Genomic DNA, 26,442 nt, shown 5'->3' with positions numbered 1-26,442 from the left:
TAAAAGTAATGTACCCATTCTCCCTCCTCCCTCCTCCACATACCATTCCCTCCTTCGATGCCTCGGATCCCCCAGCCCAGAGCATGGTGGAATTAGCTCCTGCCCCAGGGCTGCAGCGAAGCAGAGTTGCAGTTTGAATTTCAGCAGCAGAGTACACCAGATGAAATATCCATCAGTTTATCATAGCTCTCTGCATCAGGAAAAATGTATTTCAAACAGCAGCTCCTCTCCCTGCTGCCCTGTTAAGCAGATGCATGAACACTCCCTGTTCCATCTGCTCCAACAGGGTTTTGGTTTGCTATGTTTTTGCAAACCTGATAAAGAAACCAATAAATTGCAGGAGCACATGTATTGGAAGTTAGAAAGCCTGAAATTCACCACTTCTGTGCTACTGTAACTGCTCTGGATACAATCCCAAAGCTTAGTATTGCTCCAGATTTCATCTCAGGGGAATTAATGTTTGCTGCAGACTAAGTTAGTGTGAAGGTAGAGCTGTCAAGTTAACATATGATTTGTTTGTTAATAACACCATATGGTACTGCAAAAAATCTGTTCGTTATTACCCTTGTGCATCAAAATGCTACTTTTTTAAGCAAGCTCACTGCTCTCACGTGTCAGAGGAGCTGCTCACCTGGGACACACACCTTCCCTTTGCTCCATCCGAAAGAAATGGACTTGTTCAACTAAGTCATTCCTACCATAAGGCCTCGCTTCTTCCTGCAAATGACCTTCCCATGTACTTAAAATGTTACTGTTTAATCAGATCATTAAATTACATCTAAAAGGCAATCAGGACAGATGGAAATCACAGGGTTTCTCTGCCAGTGTGTTTACGCTCACTGCATGTCTGCAGAAGCCCAGAAGATAAGGGGCTAATGTGCATGTTTCAAACACTGAGACAGCCGGATAGTCCTGAAGCTGACCAAGGATTGTTGCTAATAACAGCCAGGGATTGTTGGTAATAACATGTTGTGAGAAAGAACAGGATGTGGCTGGAGAAGGGGGCTATGTGGAGGTAAGGGCAGCACTTTTCTGGGGCAAACGTCCTTGTTCTGGCTCCCAGAGATAAGCACAGCACAGCTCAAGTGCAGGAATGAGGTCAAGAAGTGGGCATGGACTGTATGGGGGAGATCAAGACCATCCAAGACCCTCCGACCCGTTTTCAGGAAGGTCTGGAAGAATGGAGTGCACATGGTAACTAATTTCCATAGAAAGCAAGAGCCTTGTTTTCAAGGCGGGGAAAATTGTCTATAAAAAGATACCCCCACAAAGCCCAGGCATGCGTGTGCCCCAGAACACCAGACACCCCATCAGCGCTGCTGCCAGGACTGGTGATCTCCTTTTCTCACTTTCTTCCTTTCTCTCTCTCTCTTCCCCTCTTTAACTCATCTCTTTCTCTCTTCCCTTTTACCCTACCCCTCCATCCAAACCCCACTGTTGTGTGCTTACACTAGAAGGTCAGGGATTAACATCCCAATTTTCATGCCAAGTGTAATACACTAATAAAACTTTGTAAGCTGCTGTGGACCCTCTGACTTTTGTCATTCCTTTCAACCATGAGCACCTACAAATCCTGGGTGCTCCCTTCCCCTTAGGAGTGGGATACCATAATGTTGCTGTCTTAAACTGGTACTAAGATAAATAAATACAACCCTTGACTGCAATGAGGGTTACCATGGGTTCAAGGGGTCCAACTGCCTCCAACACTTGAATATTTCAAATTTAGCTGAAAATGTGCAAGTTACACAGTAAACTCATTACAGGACAGAGTGCTTTTCCTGAGAGAGATCTAACACATCTGTGGGCCTCATGATATATACTAATACACATTGTCTATACAGCCCAGTAATCACCAGCATATATATACACTGTGGGATAGAGAAGTTTAACCTGAGAGAAGAAAGAAAATAAATAAAATACTTAAAAAAAAAAAAGGCTAGGACTTCAGATGAAACAAGACTGTCAGAAGACTGAGATCACAGTACCCAGAACAGAGGCTCTTGTTTCTCTTAATAACCTAAAAAGCACCAGAATCCCAAGAGTTAATTTCCCCCATTCAACAGCATTAAAAATGTAATAAGCAAACCTGTAATGGTCTTAAACAGATAACTGAAGTCAATAAAGCAGTTATCGAAATCTCCAAGCAATATTACACCAATGACAAACATCAACAACAACATGATAAAACATTCAATGCATGTAGTCTTCTCTATCCTTTAGAAAAGGAAGGATTGATTGAGCTATAGATAGGAATAAGCAGTCAAAAGGCACAGCTAATGAAGGTAAAGCAGTGACTGACAAGGCAATTCTGGGGAGTGAGCTAGAGCTGGAGGGAGCAATAGGCAGTTAGGTGATGAACAAAATCGTGAGAGCGACACCAGAGCATCATCTGGAACAAGGAATTCCTCTGATTCAGGACAGTAAAGGCACTTCCCAGGGAAAACTCTTGTAAGTACACCTGCACATATTCTCAGAATGTGAAAGCTCTGCAAAGCTCCCCAGTCCCCCGCTCTGCCCATGAAGGTGCTGCATTCTCCTTCTTGGCCTCCTGGGAAATTGACCATGCTACCAACTTCATCCATAACACATCACTTCCAAACAAAACATTTCTCTGAGGAAACCCTGGTCTTTCTGAACTCACCAGCCATGGTGATGCTGCCCAGACAGGAACCTGGGCAAGAGCACACTGGCATCTCCTCTGGAAAAGCAGAAGTGGTTCATCAACAGCTCCAGCAGAGCCTTTCCAGAGAAACTGTAGGGCTTTCTGATAAGCAATCTCTGTATCTTTTTAACACTCCACCAGAGAACAGCTGTGTAGGACACAAAGTCAGCTGCTCACAAAAGACCCTCAATCAATTTATTTCTTTCTGCATTTGCCTCTTCGTCTTAGAAAATCACTACAGACCTCCTTTTAACTCTCTAAGGAAACAAGCTGAAGCACCACTGGGAAAAAGGCTGAAGAAGAGGTATCAACCTCAGCCTTCATCATCCCAAGTCTCTGTTGAGGCAGTACATTAATTAGGATTAATCTAAATGTTTTCTTTTGGGGGAGACAGCTATTCCCCTTACCTCTCAAGCCCCAGATTTTGCTTCCTTGATGTCTCTTTGAATGAAACTAAACTATTAGCTCATTCATGCCTCATATCCCACCTCTATTTTTCTACTACTCCACAATATCTGGAAAATGAGAGCCTTCTCCTCGACACATGAACTAAACAGAGACACATGAAACTGGACTCGTGAGAGGGACAATAAATGTTCTCTAGTTACTGGCATAGTTACTGTTCCAGATAAACTTTGCTTTAATTAGACACACAGCTGGGAAGAGACAGAGCTCCCTGAGCCCACCCTGACAGCACCCTACACCACAGCACTGGCTGCATCAACTGGAATAAGCCACAACCCCCTGACATTTCTCATAAGCCTATTTGAGTAACAGGAGCTTCCTCCGGGCAAATAAACCATCCACCTCCTCAGATCAAGAATGGACAGGCTGACATCACTGCAACTCTGGCAGCACATTTGGGGCAGATGCCCCAGTTACAGGTGTTACTCCATTTTTTCAGTATTGTACTCAGGGCTGGTTATTCTCTCTCATGTCTTCAGGCAGTTGGGAGGAAACAGAGTAGAGAGGACAGATCAATACTTTTTTCTGCAGCTGCATGATGAAAACATGTTTTTAAACTTTGCTGGAATATCCCCTCCCTCAGACCTGGTTGCTGAATCCTGGTACCTCTGATGGAGATAGTTTGTGTGTCATGGCAACATCACGAATTCAGCTATTTGCCATGCAGTCTCCCGTGCCCAGCTCTTTCATCCAGCTGAGAAGGGCCCAGTCTTCGAGCATTCCCAGCTCCGTGACAGGGGAGGAGGCAGAGCCACAAACACTTTTTCACACCATCCTTGCCCAACACACATGGGATGACAGTAAAACCAAAGCACATGCTACGACTTACTCTGATTTCTTTTCTTACTGCTTGATGGCCATGTCTCTGCCACAAAGCCAAGTCCCCGGGTCCAGAGGAATTGTTATTTTAATAGTCCTGTTCCAACACAGCCAAATGCTTTAGTAGCACAGGGCAGTCAGCACCCAGTGCTCATGGATTATACAACCAGGGTGGAAAGAAAACAACTAAAGGTTTAAAAAAAAAAAAAACAAACCAGAAGCCAGCTGACAGCATTCCAGCTTCCTCTTAATACCATTATTTGGCTTAACAATACACCATTAAAAGGCAAAAAGCAGTACCCCGGAGTGAACACTGCAAGCCTTCAGGTCCGTGATGAGTGCGGGCATCCCTGACTGACACAGGATGTGCTAGGAGGGAAGCTGGTCTGGAATGAGCAGGGGTTGTGCAGTAAGGTATGCAATTCTCATGCATTTGTGTGGCTGTGTTTACCTTTGCTGCCAAGACACATACAGTTACAATTTTATAGCCTTCCTGAAAAGGAAAAAAATAAAAAGAAAAAAAAGGAAAAAGAAAAAAAAAAGCTCTCTACAGAGGCTCCAGCTTATGCAAAATGCTGCTGCCAGGATTTTAACTCACATGAGGCAGATGCAGATTCAGAGTGTCACTCCAGGCTTGACGGAGTTACACTGGACTCCCCTGTTAAAGAAAAAAATCAGACTGATTTTAAAACTGCAACAGCTCTGTGCCATGTGGGACTGTGTCTGCTGGAGCTCTGTCCACTGGTAAGCTCAGAAGCTGGCCTGGCAGTTATTCCAAATACACTTAAAACTGATTTACAGAAGAGGCACAGTTGGTAATCGTGCATCCTGCAGGCAAAATTCTGTCCTCATATCCACAAAGCAGTCTTAGATCATCAGCTTAGGGATAATTAGGAGGAAGAGGGTACAAGCACACTGCCCAAGTGATCCAAATCCTTCATGTTTCTCTCAGAGCAACTGGTTCAAGGAAAGGTCTCATGCTCTTTTTGGGGCTTTGCCATTATGATCCATTCTTCAGCCAGTGACAAATTACTCCTTTCAGGACACTCTCTTTCACACCATACAACGCCTGCATGTGTCAATGCAGGAGACTGAGTCAGGAGCTACTCTGGGAACCTGAGAAGAGAATTTTGCCCTACACCTTGAAAGTGCTCCCAGCGAGAGCCTTGCACACCGGGTCAGTCTGTGGTGTGTGTCTGCATTTAAACGTACCCTTGGACACGTTTCTGCTGGGGTTTACATAGGCAAAGCACCACAGGATAAACCAGCACCAAACCTGCACACAGAGCTGCACTGCAGTGCTCTTGCTGCAAGCACACACAGGGAGAACACCGGAGATATTCTCCAACTTACAGGTATACACAGAGTAATCAAGAATTATCTTTGAGATCCAATTTGCACTAAATACAAAGCTGAACTGGTTGGAATGATGTTGCAAAAATAACCCACAGAAGTATGCAGACCACCTGGAAGGCTTCTCTGAAAATAAACGTTTAAAGCCTGTTTTGTTTCAAAATGAATAGCTGGGGAAAGCTGAAGTGCATGTGATGGCTCTGCTTAACCTGTGGGGAGGAGAAAGCCTTTTAGGGGCTGCCTGTATCTTCCCGTTTGTCCTATATACAGATTCAGGCAGGGGAGCTTCCCATTGAAGATGTAACATGGTTTGTTCCAGGGCTTGCCAACACTTCTTGCAAAGTACTCATGGATCTTGGGAGAGAAGCAGGAGTTGAAGTTAAAATAATGACCCCTTTCTGCACTGCTTCAGTAGTCTCTCATTTCTGAGATGTATTTGCTGTCTCAAACCGCACACCTGCAAGCAGTCCTGCCTGCCATTTTATTTCCAATCACAATGGATTTGGTGCTGGTAAAAGCCCTGAATTGGGAACAGCGACAACACGCTAATTTCCCATACCACTGAGGCAGCTTTGACAAAGCAGCTCCCCTCCACCAGAACCCTCGTTTAGGAAGGGAAAACTGAGCACAGGAGGTTGCTGCAACAGAAGCCTGCAGGGAGGGCATCTCCCCCAGGCAGAGAGGCAGAGTCAGGATCGCTAAATGATGACCTGAAGTACCATTTGCACCTGTCTCCGGTTTTTCCCCATCTGTTGCTCTCTTATGATGCCCTACCACCTCCTGAAGGAGTTTCATCCCTTCCATCTGCCAGTTCCTCACCTGCCTTTCCTCCCAGCTGGAAGGCAAAAGCAGCCCAGCGAAAGGTGCTTGAGATGCCCCCGAAAACAAACCCACACTGTCAGGGCACTTCACAGGAGCAGCTGCTTCCTGCAGGTGGTGCATTCCTGCTCTGATCCCTTGGGCACACACTGTCTCCACTCCTTCCCCACACAGGTGCTGAGAGCATTGTCTGTGCTGTTGACTTTCAGGTGTCCAGATAAGATCAGTATTTCTTAAACCAGAGGTGATGACCTCCTCCAAAAGGGTTGCAAAAAGCTTTAACTCAATCTTCAGAAATGTTACCCAGTCTCTGGGTTCTCCAGAGGCCACGCCAAGACAGATAAGCCAAAATGTAGACAGATAATGCACACGGTTTCGCCTTTTCTCTGAAGCACAGGAAATGCAGCCCAACTACTTTGTACTAAGTCTTGAAGAAATGAAAGTAAAATAGCTAAAAGTAGGTTTTGCAGTTGCTGCCTAGTCTCCAGTGAGTAAGGCATGCAAATCAGGCAGTTAGGGACATACATGGGCAGGTGGAGAGCTGGTATCCAGATTTATACATCTCAGGCTCAACATGCATAATTAAGCTTGTACAAATACATTTCTGAAATTACACAAACCTGACTTGAAGAGCAGGATCAAAGTGTTGCTCTGAATTGCACCACAAGTAAGTAATGTGTAGTGGGTTTGGTTTGCCAAGCATGTGTTAGGAGTAGATTTATATCAGTGTTGAACTGACAAAACCTGTTTAGTTAAAGCCTTGAGGACTGAGATCCCCTTTTACAAACCCATTCCCTGTAACAGTACAAATATCTATGTATCCTGCCTCAACAATGTCTATCAGATGAGATTTTAGTGCCCCACAACAGGATAGATCTATCCCCAGAGCTCTCCATTCTGCCAATATCTCCTCTGCACTTGGCCCCAAAGCCGGCATTCAGTGTCCACTACACTTTGTCTGTGACAGCCACCCCTTCACGACAACCACACCACTGGCTATTTCACACAAGCTCCAAATGCTCATCCCCTGCCACTTCTGATCACCTGACCTGCAACTCCAGCTGAGAATCCAGAGGGAAACAGCCAGTGACTAGTCCTGGAGGTGTTTGGGACACTGGACTAAACTAAAACCCAAATCCCACTGAAATAACAATACAAATTAAATGTACTTCTAAGTGCCAGGCAAGCATTTCACATACTGCCTTTCCTCATACTAAAGTCTGTCTCAGCTGTAGGGCCACAGGTCTGAGGATCCCCAGAAGTCACCAGGTACTGAGGGATGCTATCTGACCTCTACTCATTGACCCTCCTTTCAGGGTATCTTATCTTCGAAATTTGTTACAGAGCAATGCCACTTTTCATATACAAGCAGAAAAGAGGAGGATTTCTACCTCAGCATACTAATGACTTCAACCTCTGTGTTACAGGGCCTTTTCTAATCAGGCAGGTATCGTCAGGCACTGCCACTGAAATGTAACAAAAGGGGAATGCTAAGGTTTCTCAAGCTATGCTGCTCTCCATGTTAAAATAATTCATTACTTACACAGGAAGGAATCTGAAAAGTCATGTTTAAGTTTCACACCTGGGTGTTAACTACCCTCAGTTTTGACAGTGCAGTCAGACTGCTCAGCTCTGATGGGAGCCCAGACTGACGCTTGGCTTGCACAGCCTGGCAGGGCACTGTCACTTTGCACTGGAAATGAAGTCGAGGATTTTCTTTCCCATGAGAACTAGAAACCCTGCAGAGGTACCTGTAAAGTGGGACCCTCTGTAGAAACACTCAGCTGGCTTGGCAATCCCAGGAATGGGGAGAAGCACAGACCTCCAGATCCCCTTGCCTTGCGTCTCTCTTTCCAACAACACATCAAATGTTACCCCTCAACTCCTGCCACAGGTACTGAAGGCACTTCACAGTATCCCCACTGGACATGAAGGGAAAACCACTCCTATTTAAAGCTCTGGTGTGTCCAGCAGTGGTTTGGGTCATCTCTGCCCACATAAACCTGTGCCCTGCATGCAGGCAATGGAGTCTAGCACCTTAGTGCTGTGCTGACCTGGGAGTTCAGTGCCTGTAAACAAACTGACTAAGTGGTAAACGTGCCTGATTGCAACCACAAGAAATCCCAAATGAAACCCATGGGACGAGTCATATGGTTTCAATCAGGAATGTGGTGAACTTGTGACTTGTCATTTGTTTATGAACTCGGCTGAGCTGTGACCATAAAGAGTTTGTCTACAGTCAAAATGATTTGAAAACCAATTAGGAACAGACTCCAGTCCTCTTGACTCCTGGGGTTTGATTTTAAGCACTAAACCATAAACAAAAATGCACGGTATTATGGAAAGCAGAATTGCAGCATTTCAGCCTATATTTAAACTGGCTTTTCATAATACCAAACAAAATGGGTGCAAACACTGGTTTGAAACAAACATTGGTTTGTTTCTTTGAGTTTTTAATTTTTCAGTCTAAATGAGAAGAAACTGCTGCTATATTGAGTATAATTTTCACTTACCTTTTCAAACACAGAAGTGACCTGTGCAGTAAGACAAAGCTGAGCTTTAAGAACACTTCCATATTTAATTTGCCTTTTCTATTTCACTAAAAATTATGTATTTGTAGTGATCAGCAAACAATACCTTGACAAAACCTCCAGGTGCATCCCAGAATACTTCTGTATGCTTAACACACAAGCTGCTCTGCCCTGCATGAGCAGCCAGATCTTGCATAGTGCCTTTGTGCCCACAGATGTTTTTGACAGTAAATCGGATAACAGAAACTAAGGCAAGGGTCACTAACCATCAGAAGGTTGAATCTTTTGGATGTGAGCTTCAGTGGCTCCACTGTACCCTTTTCTGATGATGCCAAACACGGGGCTCTGGGTGGAAACCAGAGCTCCCCTACAGAGCAGCACCAGGGCTCTGCAGTCCCCAGCCGCAGCAGAGCCCATAGAGCAGCGACGCACCCACTGCAGCCTGAGAGCAGTGGAAAATTCCTTACCTCTAATGCTCCTGCAAACATCCCCAAGCGCACAGCACAGCTCTCAGCTCTGAAACCTCTAACCTGGAACTGTATCAGCACCCCTTCTCCCGCTCTGCATGCTAACAGGGTGTGTAAAGACAGGATTTGTTGTTGCTTCAAGGACTGACACAGCACTGTATGTGCAGCCTGGCTGCGAATCGCTGGGTCTACACTTCACGTTGTTTCTAGTGCTGCATTTCTACTTGTATAAAAACAAGTGTTGTCAAGTATCATCAGCTTTAACTCTTCCCAAAGCAGGCTTATTAGTGCTCTCATTGGTAAATTCCAGATATTTTTATCTCTCTGCTGTTGCACTTTGTTTGCCTTCGATGTAACAAAGATTTGGGCTGTTTGAATATGCCTCAGAGGCTGGCAGAGAAGAGCTCAGTGTTGGAAAGATTTCTTCTGCTGAATAAAAATGAATGGCTTGAGGTAAGAACAGAAGCACTGAGGTCACATTGTGCATGTTGAGAGAAGCAACTCAGACAGACTGCATCTCAAGGAAACTTCAGTTTGTCTGTTTTAATAGTTGATATAACTTTCCTTTGCACTGGATTAATATTTTAAAAAATCACTATAGAGTCATCTATTCTTTCACAGGAAATTTTTACAGTTTCCCCGACACAAGAGAATGCTTTTTGTACTTAACAAATGGCCTTCACAATTTACCTCTCTCAAACACAGCCCACTGTGAGTTATAATCCCATATTGGAAATATCCCTGCATTTCCATGGAAACAAACTACTGTGCCAAAATACGGGCTTAGTTCTTCAATAAAGACTTATGAACAGGGAAGAAATAGTTGCTTGGGCTTCAGGTTCAAACATCATTTGCTAGCATCTAGAAATAAGAAACAAATTACTTAACAGCCTAGTAGTCATTAATACAGTACATCTAAGGCATTTTTCAGGCTTATCAGTGTCCAAACAGATCCAGCTTCTTATTTTTCTCTGTATTTACTGAAGAGAGTGAGCCTCCAAGGCTACACATTTGTTTAACAGTGTGCACCTGGGCTTAGATGCAGTACAAGTGCCCAAGCTGGCAAGAAGCCACATACAGAAGTTTTTCTGTAGTGCTAAAATAAGGCATTCACAAAGCAATGGCACACATGTGATCTCAGAGTTAAAGCCTCCTGTACTCTCAGCTTTGGTTCCTCCTACAGAGTAAGCTGTTTGAGTCATCACAAGGGTATTTGCAACTTAATAGTACTTCTGTTGTGGTATTAAAATTACTAGATAAGGGGGTCGATTAGATTGAAAAATGCCTCCCTATTTTCATCGTCTGAGAAGATGAGAGCTTGCCTTGGTATACTAACAGCCTGCTGACCCAGCTTGGTGTTATCATCATGTTTTTAAGAGCAAGAAAACAGAATATAGCAGCTTTTGAAACTTTCCTTACACTGTGAAGACTCGTTCTTTCAGCAGCTTCTGTTTATCACTGTGATTCTTCAAGAATCCACAGACAGCAGATTAGCAGTTTGTCAGTCAGTGATTTACTGGGACAGAGCAAGCAACACATGCTTTCTCCACTCCTCGTTCCCAAAGCCAGCATGTGAGATCCCACAGCTCCAGACCTCATTTGCTCATTACACAGCTTTAAATGGTCAGGCTCTGAAGAGCAACAACACAAAGGGAGCAGGGACAATAACCACTGCACTGGTATTTGAAAAGACATCCAGCTCAAAGCATACTCGGAACAATTTGGCTTCTCCATCTGCCTTTAGCTTTAAAACACCAATGGCTAAACCAGCCTCTGAAATCTGCAAAATCTGCACCTGTCAAACTGGCAATGTGCAAATGTGAAAAGCCAGACAGCAGATGTGCAACAGTCAGGGCATCTCCCGTTCTGGCTAGGAGAGTTGGAAGGCTTCTCCTGCACATTTACCAATTCCTTTCTCCAGCCACCACATTATTTCTGTATGACACAAAGAACTGCATTACCCATCAAACTGGGAAAGAAGCAAAACTGCTTAGTATCTCCCCAAAAGAGCCTCAAAGCCTGTAGTCCTTACATCATGATGAAACTAAAGACAAACCTTTAACATAAGCAGTAGAGCCTCGTTAAAACATTTGCATTAGAGTTCAGCACTAATAAACAGACAATGACAGCATCTGAACTGATGTTCTTAGAGGCTGGAGCTGTTTACATTACAAGCTCAGTAGTTTAAGTATTCAGTTCAATCTTTCATGCGTTAAACTCCCACATCTACAATTCGTTTTTCATTTGTGCAATCCAAAGGTTTTCATACAAGGCACAAATTCATGAGTCCCATTTCTCAGTTGTGCAAACTGAAACACAGGAACCTGACAGACTCAGCTAAAGTAAAAATAGTAGGTGGGCTGAAGAAGCAACTCTCAATTCTGCTGCCACCTTTTCTCCCAGATCACATGCAGCAACAATCCAATTCTACCTTCTGGCTGAGTGTATCTTTTCCGGAGTCAACAGGTAAAGAAAAGCATTTCAAAAATAAGATGTGGGTGTGAAAAATTTCCCTCTTCCAAATTGCTAGGATGGCTTTGACATGAACACTTGCCTGAGGAAAGGGCAAAACCTGTTTATGCACGTTGCACTTTGGATTGAGTTGGGAAAGACTAAAGCCGTCTTCCCCATATCTTTTCCCATGTGATGAGAAGGGAAATGCTACAAGCTGAAAGCATAAGCCATTTTGCAATAAAATCTTTGCAGTGCACCAAACCTTGGCATTAAATTGGCAGTGTTTCCAGGATACAAGCTATATTCCAATCAGATTATGTTGCATTAATCACATTTGCACCCAATAAAACCAGTATTTTTCAAGCCTCATTTCCCCTCTTTTTTTATTGAAACCGTTTTCAGCAGCCATTGATAATTTCATTATCAGTTGCTGGAGAACAAGAAGCAGCAATGAATAAAGCAGAGGAAAAGCATTACAAATGAAAGCATCCTGTCTGCTGATATTACCTCTTATCTACTTCAGACAGAAGATAAAACTTTCAACAAGGCCGTAACTTTTGGAGAAGAGTAGTCACAGAGGAATCTTTTCAAGCACAATTGAATTTGTAATTCTTACTATCCCTCTCCATCTGCCAACAGCCCAGTGTGAAATTACAGCCAGTTTGGGAACCCCACTGCTCTAGCTCTGCTCCTGTCCCTGTCAAGGGACATCTATCCATCACCTCATTGTGCAGCCTGTCCCATTTAAGAGCGGGTAATGCCAAGGCCTCCTGCATTATTTGGATCCATATCTAATAATTAAGTGTAGCTCACACTGAGCAGGAAGCAGCCAAATAAAATGCTATGTGAAACCAATCTCTCTCTGCTGCCTTTCCAATGTGTGTCACCAGCTCCTCAGGCTCAGGTGAGTGTCACAGTGAAGACTCTCCACTGACATACCTTTATTTTACTTTCTGCACTTAGCAGTAAGCACAAAACAGAGAAGGATGTGAACCTTTTGGATTGCATGCAACATTTTCCTTTACCAAAGCACGGGCAGTTTTGACAGTACTGGTGAAGAAAGGCAGGCAGACCAGAACTTTTAGTGACCTGATCTTCTGGCTGGATGAATAAGCAGAGATGAATAATTCAGATAATAAATGAAACTACTATTTAGCAAACAAAAAGTAACTACAAAAGGACCTTCAATCTCTCTAATTTAAACAGGAATTGTTCAATAATTCTCAGTTCTGCTCTGACAGCAAATTCAGCCATGGGTGTAATGCCGTGGCTTCCCAAGGAGCAAGGGAACTGCCAGGGCCTCGTTCCCAGGCTGGCAGGCAGCAAGGTCAGAGGCAGGGAATGAAGGGCTGCACAACATCACAGAAACTTGTCTTAACCTCCACTAACAGCAAGGGCTGAAATAGCTGATGACTCTTGGCTGGTGTCAACCGCTGCAACACTTCAAACAGCAACTACTTAACTAAGCACACCAACCACAGTCAACCCCTGCTCTTCTTCCTGCTCCTTCTACTTGCCTCCCAGAAACACCCAGCTTAAAAAATTTCATTATTTTATGTACTGAATGTGATTCCCAAACAGACTGAATAGGAAGGGGACAGCCAGTTTTGTACATAACACAGATTTCTGACACTCTAGTACCACCGCATCAGAACATTAACCTAGGGAGATTTGGGAGTTTGCATACACGTAAGAGATCTTACTCACCCCATGAGAATACAACAACAATCCTTGGGAAAACAAGAAACCTAAAACCTGTGAGAGTTATTTCAATTTCCTTTCATTTTATTTGCCCAGCAATCAAAATTAATTGTAGATGTAATCACTGTGATTACAAATTCAGCTATTTAAGGGCCATCATTTCTCAGAAGAAAAACCTAAAACCTTCAGGCTCTTCTACACAAAAAGACTTTGTTTGCCCAACCCAACCATTAACAGTATTTCTCAACCCTATGCAAGGAAAGAGAGAAACACAATCAGGGAACACAGGAGTCATTTACAAAAATTCGAAGTTTAACCTAATTTTGGCTTGAAAGTGAACAAAACCACTGCAGAAATGCTGTATCAGACAGCGTTGAATTCTTTTAAATTCTGAGTTAAATGGTTCTTTAATTTAATAACTCTAAGAAATACTACTCTATCAAATAACACATGAAACTGTACTTTATGTGCAATGTAACATGATGATACTAAAACTGCTCTCAGCTGGCAAGCTGACATTCTCAGACATGCTGGTAGTAGAACACGATCACTGCAGCGTGTGCATGGTAGCTGTTACTACAGACTTCAAAATGGAAATGCCATGTCCCTACCAAAATTAGATTATTCTAGACAGAAAAGATGGTTATTGTAAGTAGATCTGTGTCCTTAAATTGATAAGGTACAAGAATAAAACTGTCTCAAGCTTCTTAAGTTCAAAATACACAAAATGATTCTGACTTTCCCGATACTGAACCACCTCCCAAGGAAGACTTTTGGTGCTACCAGTGGTCATAGATTTGCAAAGAAGCAAGAGATGCGACAGGAGTACTTCTTTACAAGACAGGTAATTCAATGTGTATCAAAATCATTCTTCTGAGATGGCAAATGTATGACTGTCATCAGTCTATTTCTGATGTGAAAGTACACAACAGAAGGGGATGTCACATACAGATTTTGGCAAGGTCAATGACTCTGCCTGTCTTAAGTCGTTGAATAGGAAGATTGTGCTTGGGGTATTTTGAAAAGCTTTACAGAAAAGTGGCCTAGCAATGTCTGAAAGTACAAATGCAGAAAACTAGATGAGGAGCTAATGACACTGGAGATGCTTCTGTTCTTTTCCTTGGCCTATTTACGTGTTTTGAACGGTCTCCAAAAGGCTTCTGCTCAGCATGCACCATCTGGTATGCAGATACCATTTCCAGATGTTAAATTACACACAAACTGGATTTTTACATTGTTTTTCTTTCTTTTTTTAATCAAGACGAGTAGCATGTCCATGTGAATGAGTGAGTAAAGGATAACATGACCAATCAGAAAACACAACAGGGTCTCATGAATACACTAATCATAGGATATTACTGTAATACTTCACTTGTCCCACTTCTTCATTATAATTTCCAATTAATTTATTATAATTGTAATCATATTCTAACAGTGCACTCTCTAAAGCCCCTGCAGTGGATAAGTATTTTTTTCTTGTATGAAAGCTATAAATAGCTAATAATGGTCAGATAAGAAAAGCCCACACGGAAAGGAAAGGATGACTCTGAGACATAAGAAAATAATCAGGTAATTTCAAAAGTTAATTTCCAGTCTCAGTGGAAAAAACAGAAATAGTACTTACCAGTCATAATGTTTTTCATCTGCAAAAGGCTTTCCAACCTAACTGCATTCTCACAACTCCTAGTGAAATTATCTGCAATTATTATCTTTGTTGTACCATGGAAGAAGTCACAGGACAGCAGCTTACCCCAGAGGGGTCCAGATTTCCAGTTTTCTGCTTAGACCACATCCCATTTCTTTTTCTGCCTCACACCCTGTCATTCAACTCCCTTGAATGCACTGACTTTGCCTGCTCAATGGAGCACTGCGATCTTCTAGCCTTGGAAGCCCCAGGTTTAACCCTGGTACTGTTTTAGGGTGCTTGAAACATTCACATTTTTATCTTTCACCAAATCAAGCACCATTTTGTGGATAACAACACAATTGCTCTGTGTTTACAAGAAAAAGGAACATTTGTGTAAAATGAATAGTCAGATAAGTGAGGACAGTGCTGAAGCTCTCCTTCTGTCAGGATGAAAATTAGCAACAAACTTTATGCTCCACACCAGCCCCATTGGGGTCACCTGGGTCCTTGGGAAGTGCCACCACTTTGCAAAAGGCACAGAAGTTGTTTTTCTGTTACTAAAGTGAAACCCACAACTTTTTCTTTTTTTTTTTTTTTTCTTTTAAGCATTTATTCTTTAGCAACTGTTTTTCATGCACCCCTTAAAAGCACTGCCATAAGACTGTCACAGCTGAGAAACACAAACAGAAAGCACGTGCCTGCAGTCATATCCGGCACAGAATAACAACAATATACTTCATGACTTAAAAAGTGGCAGGAACTTTAAACAGATGTATAAATAAGGTGTTGAACAACCAAACCTTTCATATGTAACTACTTCCTTGTAGATAAAAGAACACAAGGAACTGATCTAAATATAAACTGCAATTACCTGTCATAGTCACCGAAACTGCTCCTTGAAGGTGAACCATGGAAACCTTCCTGCCCTTCACTTAGCCTCTGACCCTGGCTCTGACCCTCATGCTGTCCCCAGCCACATTACTCATCTCTCATTCCTTCTCAGTACACAGTAACCAGATGACCATAGCTGACATACTGCATTAACCTATTATTAGGTGACCCTGACACTCTACCTCACATTTCATATACACAACAACTCTAAACTGAAATATTAATGGTGATAGGAACTTTTTATCTATAACTTTGGAAGTGGTAATGAGAAAGAAGGCAGGACAGTACATGACATCCTCAGTTACAGCCTGTGTGACACAACAACCTAGGAAAGTGGAAGTGAGCTTTTCATCTTTTCCTTCCTTAAAATACATAACATGGACGTGTGACTATTAAGAAAATGGTAGCTTTATTTCCTCTCTTCAAAAGTCTCAGGGAACTTGCCTGTTGAGTATCTGAAAGATGGAGAAGTCATGCAAACTATTTTATGAAACTAAAAGATCTTATGCAACCTCCCAAAGCTTATCTGTCACGAAGAACAGGCAAAGCTTTACGAATTAACTCGTTCAGCTGACACAAGGCACTCCCCCTGCCATGCCTCTTCTCGAAATGAGTCACTGATGTGGCTAACCCAGGAAGGGGAAAGAGGAAAACCTATTCAAAAATGATTCTCCCAGGACAGAGGGGAACCTGCTGGCCAAAGGTGTAGCCTGCTATAAGCACCAAGGATGAAAGAAATCACCTTGTTATTTAAAACCAAGCATGCACAAGGGGCATTGTCAAAATACAGCGGCATCTAAGGAAGCAGACCTATTGAGCTGTGGTTTTCTCAACACCCATGATCGCCTGAAACTGTGCCACACTAACATGGCTTGTGACCAAATACAGCTCGCAGATAACAAATTTAAGGGAAATGCCTAAAATGAAAATGGAATGAATAGGGAAAGACACATTTACTAATAGAAGAAGCACCTGTTAAGTAGAATAGCCCAATCAGTTTTTGGCAGTTTTTTGCTCAGCAAGAAACAATATTCCAAACTAAGTCAGTGTTCAAAAAATTTAAGAAGATACTCACCAGCAAGTGTATAGTCCATATCAAAACCAAAGCACTTTATCTTTTCCATGGCTAAACTTCTGTTTACAAAGACCCTGAAAAGAGAGAAGAAATATCACCAGAGGTACAAGCATTTTCATAATACTCACGTTTTAGAACAAACACATTCTGCCACTGTCAAGGTGCCTGGCTTCCATAGGTCAAAATCAGCAAATATACCTGAAAACAGAGTCAAGTCTCATTTTTTGCGAGTTCTCCTGAAGCAAAGCCATGGCTTTGTGGAGTTATTCTAATTATTGGTATGCTGTCCAAAGACATACACACATGCATGCACACACACACATGGCCTTCCATGTGACCTGCAAAAATTCCTAAGAATAGAAGTGCAAAATTTCCTGAAGCAGAATTCAGACCTCAAAGGATATGAAACTGGAAGCAGTAGATGCAAAGCAATATAATTCGCCTGATTAAAACAAATTATTAGTAAGAAGTACAAACGAAAATAAAATAATGTTTCAGTGAATAAATTCACAGCATTTGCCTCCTCTTTGGAACTGCATCTGTAAATTCAAAGCAAACCCAACCAGATCCATTTTCACATTTTCACTAATACTGTTAGAAACATTTCATAGAGCTCTGAAAAAGAGCAACTGAGAAAAATTTTCATACACAAGATTTGCCATTTCTATTGTGAAAATTTTTATTTATAACTCCTCTGAAACTTGCCCATTGCTATTCTGTAAATTCGACTTTTACCATTAATGCTTATAACAAAGAGACTCTAGGCTGAATACTTCCAGGCCCTTTTGGATGACAACATTAATACATGATATCCAATTTAGTTCAAGTAAATAACATGGTAAAGAAATAGGTCAGAGAATACAGCAAAAGCTTTTCTTGATTCCTGTTCCAACTACGACAGTAACTAAGCTGCTTATGTTTCCCCAGAACTCTAAAGCATAAAGCAGATCTATAATGCAACAGGACTTCTTTCCACTGGCTTATCTGAACTTTAAAAATGAGAGTCAGAACTCGTCTGTGGGAGGGAAGCTGAGCTTTTCAACACCCATCTCAGACCGAAATCCCATGCACCGCTCGAGCTGTGATGCCAAGACAAAATTCTCGCGTACGAGAAAAGTCCCAGAGCCTTCACTTGGACTCTGATTTCAGCATGTGAAAATTCTCCAAATATTTACTAAATGCACTGCCCCCAGCGCAGTAACTATCCTCTCAGGAGGCGGGAGGCAATGCGGACAGACGGCAAGTGCGGGGCCGAGCGCCCGCCGGTTCCGAGCGCCGCGGGCGGGCAGCCCGCGGAGGTTCAGCCCCGCACGGGCCGGGCCGGCACAACCCGGCCCTTCCCCCGGCCCTGTCGGTGCGCCGCTGCCCGCATCCGAACAGCAAACTCCTCGTACCGGGCTGCTGTGCGGTCCTCTTACCTTACCTCATCTCTCACCGACGTGCCCCTTGCTCGGCTCGCAGCAGTCTGATTCATCTACTCGTCTGAATCATATTACAGAATTCCTTTAAAGCTTCCCTGGTACCCATGCAATTTTGCTTGGATCCGATTTGACTTCAGAAGATCATTATGCCTGGACCGAGCCTTAAAGTACTGTATATCTTCTTGGACAGTGTTCTAGAGAACACATCTGCGGCTAATTTAACCAGTCACTGGATATTGTTGTTGTTCCACACAAATCCACTTGGAATACAGTTTCTCTGGCAATAGTATCCTTTCCCTAACCTTGCACACTCTCTCTGGGAGTCACTGTTTCCTGGCGAAGTGCCTGCCTTTGACAATGGCGCTTGTCACTAAGGGGCCTTGGAGGTTATACACGATGCTGTTTCCTAATAGATTTATGTATTACCTAAAGAAGACAAAGTGATAGGATGAACACTGGAAACTGGTAAAGAAATGCCTTTTGGAAATATGAGATGGGCTCGCAACTCACTAAAATTCGCTCCTGAAATAGCTGGCTTTTGAGTAGGTGGAGCAAATTATCTAAATCTGCAATCTGAATCCGTGTTTGTCTTTTAACATCCCTGATTTACAAGAGACCAAGGAGAAGCACTGTTTAGTACTAAATACAGTCTGATACTTTGTATAATGCATATGATTACGTGCTGCTGCTGCTGCTGTCAGGAAACATTATTTATTAGCTAATTCAAGCACATAATTTCTGATCTCATGTTTGTGCAGCTTGTTTCTGAGAATGCAGAGCTTTAAGAAGGAATAATATACCTCCAGGAGACTCTAGCAACATTTTTTGTTTAACCTCCAGAGTCCAGTTCTGATCTTGCCTTTAGGCTTGACCCCTGCAGCACAGTTTTCTGACTGTCTTTACAGGACAGGAGCAAGAAGGGAAACTTAAAGAAGATCACAAGATCATTTCAGAACTGCGACATTTGGTAAGTTTCCCAAATGAGGACAAAAACCCCAAGTACTAAGACACAGCTGAATGCACTCACAAAAAGGGTAATATGACAGTGCCTGTGAAAGGCAGAAACAAGGGATCTGTGACCCAAGAGATCTGTTCCAGTCCAGCCTGCCTATGTTTAGATGATGATGACACCAAACTGACCAAAAACCATGGAAATATTTCTAAATCTCTGACAGATTGTCATCCCTTGCTTTTGTACTATTTAAAAACTGAACCCAAACCCAGCATACCTTGAGACTGAAGATCTGGAAAAGTTTTCTGAACAACAAAACAAACAGCACCCATTAGTGTATTTTTGTTCCAAAATAAGTCTTTTGACTGAAACATGAAAATTACCATAGCAGCACCCTTTGGAAACAGCTGGTGAAGATGCCTCTTTTTCCACCAATTTGCACTTACTGCCTGTGACCTCTAAACTGCACTGGCAGGGTCTAATCACACCCCAAACTGGCAGATTTCAAGGCATCCTACCAACTGATCAGATGTGGCAATTACTTCACCCACCAGTGCTGGAGTGAGACAGAGCAAATATTAAAAAAAAAAAAAGCTAAAGGAGACTATTACACAACATGTTCAGGACAGGAAATGAGAACATTTTAATCAATTTAAACTTGCATATGCCTTGGCAGATTAAATGCAGACTAAACAGTGGCTAAAAAAAAAAAGGGGGGGGGGGGGACCAATTTCACTTCTCTTGTGAAGGCCCAGATAGATACTGGTTTATTTTGTAGGCACTCAGGACCTCAATTTTAAATTCTGATAAAGAAATCTCCCATGAACAGTGCTCTCCTAAGCACAAGGGAGTAAGTAGCTACTTACAAATATTTACTCCCAGAAACTGACTGGCTTAATTCGGGGTTTTACTTGAAGTAGTAAATATTTGCAGTGTCCTAGAAACTAAAATTAAAAGCTGAGATTAAATCTCTAGGACAGTTTCTGGGAAGAGCCAGGTGCTTCCCAGAAGCTGTAGACTTAGCCCATTTCAAAGCTGTTCTTAAATTCTAATTGAAGATACACTCAGCCTGACTACAAGAATACCAATTAAATCATAGGATCCCAGAATGGTTTGGGGTCAGAAGGGACCTTAAAGATCATCACATCCCAAGCCCCTGCCATGGGCAGGGACACTTTCCACCAGATCAGGTTTCTCCAAACCCCATTCAACCTGACATTGTGTCTGTTGGGTACAAAAAGGTAACATCTCCTCAGAACAACTGCTTTAGAGAAATTACAAGAGTTGCTTTTAATGACTATAAAGCAAGACCAACCTGAGGGCCCTAAGAACATCAACCACCTGAGGAAAAAGATCCTCTGGTCATGAAAGGAAAGGATGAAATAACAAGTTTCTTACAGATCATCCAGATGAACAAAAATCAAAGAAGCTTCTGGATTACAAACAGTAGAAATAATGTCAGAATAAGAGGAAAACTAAAATGATCTAACATTTTTAGAAAAGAAAGTTTTAATGTAGAATAATTTCTCTACACGCCAGAACCAGAAGAAATCACATTCTCCCTTCCCCTGAATTTGTTTTTTTCCATTCAGAAAATAGTCACTTTAACTGGAAGCACTAGAGTTAAAATTTAAGCTGATCTAAAAACCCAACAGCACTGGGCAGTAAGACAAAACAAACTGTAAGCACAGCATGAGAACAGCCTCTGCATTCCTTGTGCTGAAGCAGAGGTCAGTATTGCCTAAACCCAGCTCCACACCTGTCTGCACCCAGAGCATCTCCCTAAACAGGACACTGCCTTTCTCTTGCTTTCATCCTTTCCTCCTGATGAAAACCCAAGCTTTACAATTCTGCTCTGAGGGATATCCCTGTGAGTCTCCTGTGTTTTGGACTCCCTGTGCAGTATGGCTGGAGTCACACAAGGTGCGGTGCATGCGGGGAAGGTGGTTGAGGGACAATGTTCCAGCTCCATGGGCCCCCTGAGCACAGCTGGAATTGGGGCACCAGTACCTGGACTTGGGGTGGCTTAGCCTGGCACAGATCCCTACCTTTGGACAAACAGACTTCAGGAGCTGTTTTAGGGAACCTTCAAAGCATGTTTCCTTTCTAATGAGTTCTTTCTCAAAGATTAAACCCTGCAGCTTGGCCACAGCAGAAGGTTCTCAATGATGACAGTATTTATTTTCTTTTTGAGCTCTACAGATTGTGCTGGGTAAGAGAAAAATGTGTTGTATTGCAAGGAAGAAGGAACTGCTGAGCATGCAACAGGGGAGTCACACCCTGATAGCCACAACTCTGCAATTCATAGTCCTTTATATTTTTACTAGAGAACTGATCTTGGTTTTGTTACTGTTCTTGTCAATCAATTCTGCAGCACGAACCTAAATCCCAACTCTTCTCAACTAACACTGGAGAGGTGCAAATGCAGAGATGGAGAAATGTTTTTATTTTATTTGTGCAAAATCTCTAAAGAATTATGTTCCCTGAGTGTAATCTGCATGTGTAACAGTCTTGTAGTTTGACCAACAAAATAAACAAAATGCACAGAACTTTACAATTAAGGAGGAACTTGGCACATGGCTCACAATTTCTCATAGCGAGGAAATGAAAATGAACAATGTGAGGCAAGGTTTCTGGAACTTCAGAAGAGCACTTCATAATAATTTTCCAAATGTGTCTAGAAATACCTTGCAGCAATTAGCATTTTCTGGGCAGTATGCTTCACTGGAAATTAAATAAATACAAAGAAAATTGCAACACTGCTGAATGGAAGAGCAAATACAGTGGGAGCTGGCTAAGCATGACCAACAAGTGTGTTTAAAAAAGCCTGTGGTGGACAGTTGGGCTTGAGCCAACCACAAAACAGGGACTAACTAGCCAGAAGGCTCAGATTCCCACTTACTCAGGGTTTAGGAACTTTGGTTAATCTTCGCTTTATGGACAACTTCCATTTTTTTAATAAGCTGGAAGAGTTAAAAAGAAATAATGGGAACTAACTGGATTAGCTTTTAATAGTCTCCCACGCCCAAGTTCCCCGTGGCCTCTTTAAAAAGGCAAACAATAAAATAAACATCCCTCCACTGTTACAACAACTCAGTGTTCTCACTATGACCAGCTACTCCTCACAGATGAGGTCTGCTTGGGGACTTGTGTCACTGCACAACATTAGAGTTCTGTCACAGGTGACTTCCAGCAGCAGCAGCAGCAAACTCTCCCAATGACCTTATTTATCTGGTACAAAGCATGTAAGCAATCTAAAGAAGATATTACCAGATCATCAAAATGTCTTACCTTTGGGTGCTGGATGTTTTGGTAGCTGCCTTAGAGAAGAAAGAAACTGCTTTAAATTTTTAAAACCAATGAAATTATTCTTTTGCCAAGTCCTGCCTCTTTAGTCAGGTATTGACCATTCCATATATTTTTTTATCATACCATTTTAGTTTTATTTTTTTAATTCTAGGTTTTTCAGAGTTTTATTTTATTCCTTCTTCAACCAAAGATGTCTATTCTGAATATTTGTAATTGTATTCAGAGATAGTATTTGGGCTTGACAAATGGGGATGAAATAGTATCAGACAGGGGAAACAAAAGAAGGGCATAAACATTTCCTGGACACTTCTAGTAACATTTCCAACACCATGTCCCATAATTTCACAAGTCTAACTGTCCTTGCACAGTTACAGTGACATAAAACTGGAAAATCTAGTAATGGTTGGAACGTCAAAGCATGATGAGGCTGTATCCAGAAACACAACTATGAGCACTTCCCTCTGAAATTCTGCAGGAATCAGATGCAAAGAGATAGCCTTGGCCCTTTCTGTTTTCATTTGTTTGGATTTTCTTCCCAGGCAATAGCAAAGTGCCAAGAAGCTCGCATATGGATTCCATCCCAAAATAACACTTGTCTGCTCCCTGAAACTATTAAAGCTAAGGATCATGGGACATTTACAATGTAATTTCTTTGTTATTAATTTGGCAAGTGGTATACTTTTTTATAAGCTCCCCCATTCTGCAGACTTGACGCTCCCTCTCCCTCCTCCAGTGTCTAAAGGACTGGCACACGGAGAGGCACACGCTGCCCTCTGTCACACACATGTCACCACACAGGTCCGAGGAGGCTGCTCAGACACACGAGGACAGACCACGGCCAGCAGAGTCTCCAGAGATACCCAATACGTGGAAACTCCATACACGGCCTGTCCAAATGTGTTTGATGAAAGAGCAATTTCAGACTGGTAAAGATTTGTTCTAATTTTCCACCTCAATGAACGGATCATTTTGAAGCAACTTTAAATATAGCCACCCAAACAGATGAGCAGTTTCAAGTCTCACAGCCTTGTTTATACAACATTTCCACCTGTTTACAATCACTGATGATCCAGTAACAATTAAGTGAAGAAACAAGATTAGCAGTGAATAGCCCAGAGTCTACAAATTTGAACAAGCTAAAGCACATCTTTAATCCATTAATCAAAACAACCAATTGGCAATCCTTTTGCTTTGTTATTATTCAAGTATATACTATTTTTTAACCCAGAATCTCAGTGTACAGTAACAGCTAAAATCACTTATATCACCACCATAAGGTGCTCTGAAAGCAAACTGTAGTACAAAACTATGAAACAACTTATTTAATACTCTATCAGCAGTCGGCAGGAGAATTAGGATTAGGAATCAAGATGCCACATGCCCTGCACTAGCCAGTAAACAACAGAGCAAGAAAAAAACCCCAACAATTAAAACAGCAACAGAAAGCCCACATTCAGGATGAGAAGTCTCAAATTATTCTGATGCAAAATGGCAGAAGCATCCCAAAGCCAGTATGTTTAACAAAAAGGCCATTTCACCCTTACTGCTCTGTTAAGCCAAAACCACAGATAAATAAATATAAGTGCAAATACCTGTTTCCTGGATCTTGGTAACTGTCAGTAACAAGAGTGGATGGAACACCAACTTTTTCCATTATTTGCTTTAACTAGATGTGGCTGCTATTTAAACCCTAAAGAGCTATGTGAGATAATCCAGAGGGTGCCTAGAAGTGCTCACTCCAAGTTAAAAAATAGACACTAGGGCAATTTGGTGGCTCAGAGTCAACCTAGTTCTTGCCTAATTACAATCACATTAAATGACAGTACTCCTCCAGAACAAATGAGCTAGTGATTATCCTCTACCCGGAAAAGTCAACAAGCAGCACACGAGGGAGGTGGCCTCACAACCACACACACCAAGGAAAAGCCTCCCAAGAACTACACACCCATTTTATTTCCGAATTAAAATCTGTGTTGCCAACAGCACAGTAATGCAGTATCCTCTTACCAGTGACCTCTGCTAGAGAATGAGTAACATGTAGCTTGCATATTAATTCATCTTCAGACCTCACCTCCGACAGGCGCCAGCAGTGTTGTGTAACAAAGGTCTGACAGCAACACCAGCTAACCAAAACCTTTCATTAAAGTTGTCAGAAATTCTCTGAAGATAAAACCCCACCACTTCTCCTCCTCAACAGATTTTTCTGATTCTATAGCTATAAAAATTGGATTCTGAACATTCTTGCCCCTGGCATTCAGATATCATTATGATATAGTGATCATACTCTGAGTCAGTATGTACTACACCAGTTAAACCAGTCTCAGCTAGGACTTCTGCCAACAATTATTATATGTTGAACATCCATCCATCAATTATGATACAATCGAAAGTGCAGCACCTGAAAAAATACATTCCAAGTAAGAATGACCACTGTAAACTATGACTATTAGAGTGGCATCTTCAGAGGTAATTTTTTAAAAAGTTTTTTAGACGTTTCATGGCCACAAGAACATTTATATATATATTTAAGGTAAACTATTTTGCTTTTGGAAGCTTTTCCTTTTATTTAATCTGAATTCATTTACAATTCAAGCATATCAAATCTGGTGTACTTCATGAGAACAAGAATGTTCAATTGATTGGTCTAGGTATCTCCACTGGTATTTAAGTAAGCATGAAGGAAACAAACAGTGAAACAAGTTTTTTAAATTTCACACTTCAGAAAACTAAGCATTCCTAGCAGCATTTAGAAAAACTGCTGGGTGATTGAGCTCAACTAGGCTATCAACATAGGTAATAAAAGCTCGTCCCAATTATGCTCATCTGTAAATGTGGTGTAGCTGCCAAGTTCCTCTAGCCTTTCAGACTGGGCCCATAAAATAACTTTGACCAGCCTTAAGGTAACAAAAATATAATAGGTTTAAATTCAAAGTTCTTTTCGGTTTTGTTTTGAAGTCATTTTAGATTAATGTTTTCAAAGATTTTTCCTTTAGCTGCTGGAGTAAGAAAAAAAAGAGACAGAAAAAAAAAGACTGAAAGAAAAAGAGAAGAAAAAGAAGAAAGAGAAAGAAAATAATCTTGACAATGAGGCCTTGTATTTTCTATTTCTTTTTTCATAAAATTTGTAGTGCTTCAGCAATATCCAAGAGTCAGAGCATACCTGGACCTTAGTGAAACAAATTCATATCCTACAACTCATGGCTGTGACCAGCACGTGTATTCTGCATCTGAAGCATTAATAAAACACTAAAAAATAAAACATCAAACACCAAGGGGAAATAACTTCAGTCATACTCTATCATGTTAAGTTTGCACTTTTTAAAGTAACATCACATCTGTTAACACTAGGACCATGAAAAGCACCAGAAATAGAAATCTGACAACACTGCCTCTGGAATGAGGTTGTTTCAGATTCTCACAATACTGGATTATCAAAATAACTCCCATGAAACTGGTATACCAAAGCCATTAATAGCACAGATTTATACTACAGTCTTGGCATCAGGTTCTCTCATTCTCTCCCATTCCCTCTCTCTCCCTCTCTCTTTGAAAGAGGATAGCAATTCCAAAACAAAAATGTGCCTTCCCTTAATGTATTTCCAATGTTATGTTTTCCATGAAAATCTGAGATGCTAGCAGCATTTCTGCTCAGTATATTTTGCACAAGACATTTCTAAATGCTAAAAGCAGGTATCTAAACTTTACCACAGACTAATTTTGGGTTACCAGATCCCAGCTCCCAGTGGGAAACTCTCCTTTACATGACTGCACTCCCATCCTCTATAAGGAAATCCTTTCTGGAAGTAAGGACTTTTTACTCAAGTAAGAGTAAACATGATGAGAACTTGAATGTATGAGCTCTTAAAGACAAGCACAGCTTCCTTAGGATCCTGTAC

The 26,442-nt window shown here is 41.8% G+C and overlaps 1 protein-coding gene across 4 annotated transcripts in view; it reads right to left on the bottom strand.

Annotated features, from left to right (window-relative positions):
- NT5C2 (5'-nucleotidase, cytosolic II) overlaps positions 1–26,442 on the bottom strand; it is a 60,658-nt gene that overhangs the window by 13,916 nt on the left and 20,300 nt on the right. The window contains exons 1-2 of one of the 4 annotated variants that reach the window (XM_066190995.1): positions 18,288–18,488; positions 16,865–16,938 (exon numbers count right to left, since the gene is read on the bottom strand). In XM_066190995.1, coding sequence (XP_066047092.1) covers positions 16,865–16,938; positions 18,288–18,292 — 79 coding nt within the window. In that variant the 5' untranslated portion in view covers positions 18,293–18,488. Of the gene's footprint in view, positions 1–2,641; positions 2,765–3,956; positions 4,096–16,864; positions 16,939–18,287; positions 18,489–26,442 lie in introns of those variants that run through there. The other 3 variants (XM_066190994.1, XM_066190998.1, XM_066190997.1) reach the window with 3 other exon arrangements.

The sequence above is a fragment of the Chamaea fasciata genome, unplaced genomic scaffold, assembly GCF_029207755.1.
Source record: "Chamaea fasciata isolate MVZ Bird 193981 ecotype frontalis unplaced genomic scaffold, bChaFas1.0.hap1 SCAF_9, whole genome shotgun sequence".
Classification (NCBI taxonomy): Eukaryota; Metazoa; Chordata; class Aves; order Passeriformes; family Sylviidae; genus Chamaea; species Chamaea fasciata.
This window is presented reverse-complemented; position numbering and strand designations above follow the sequence as displayed.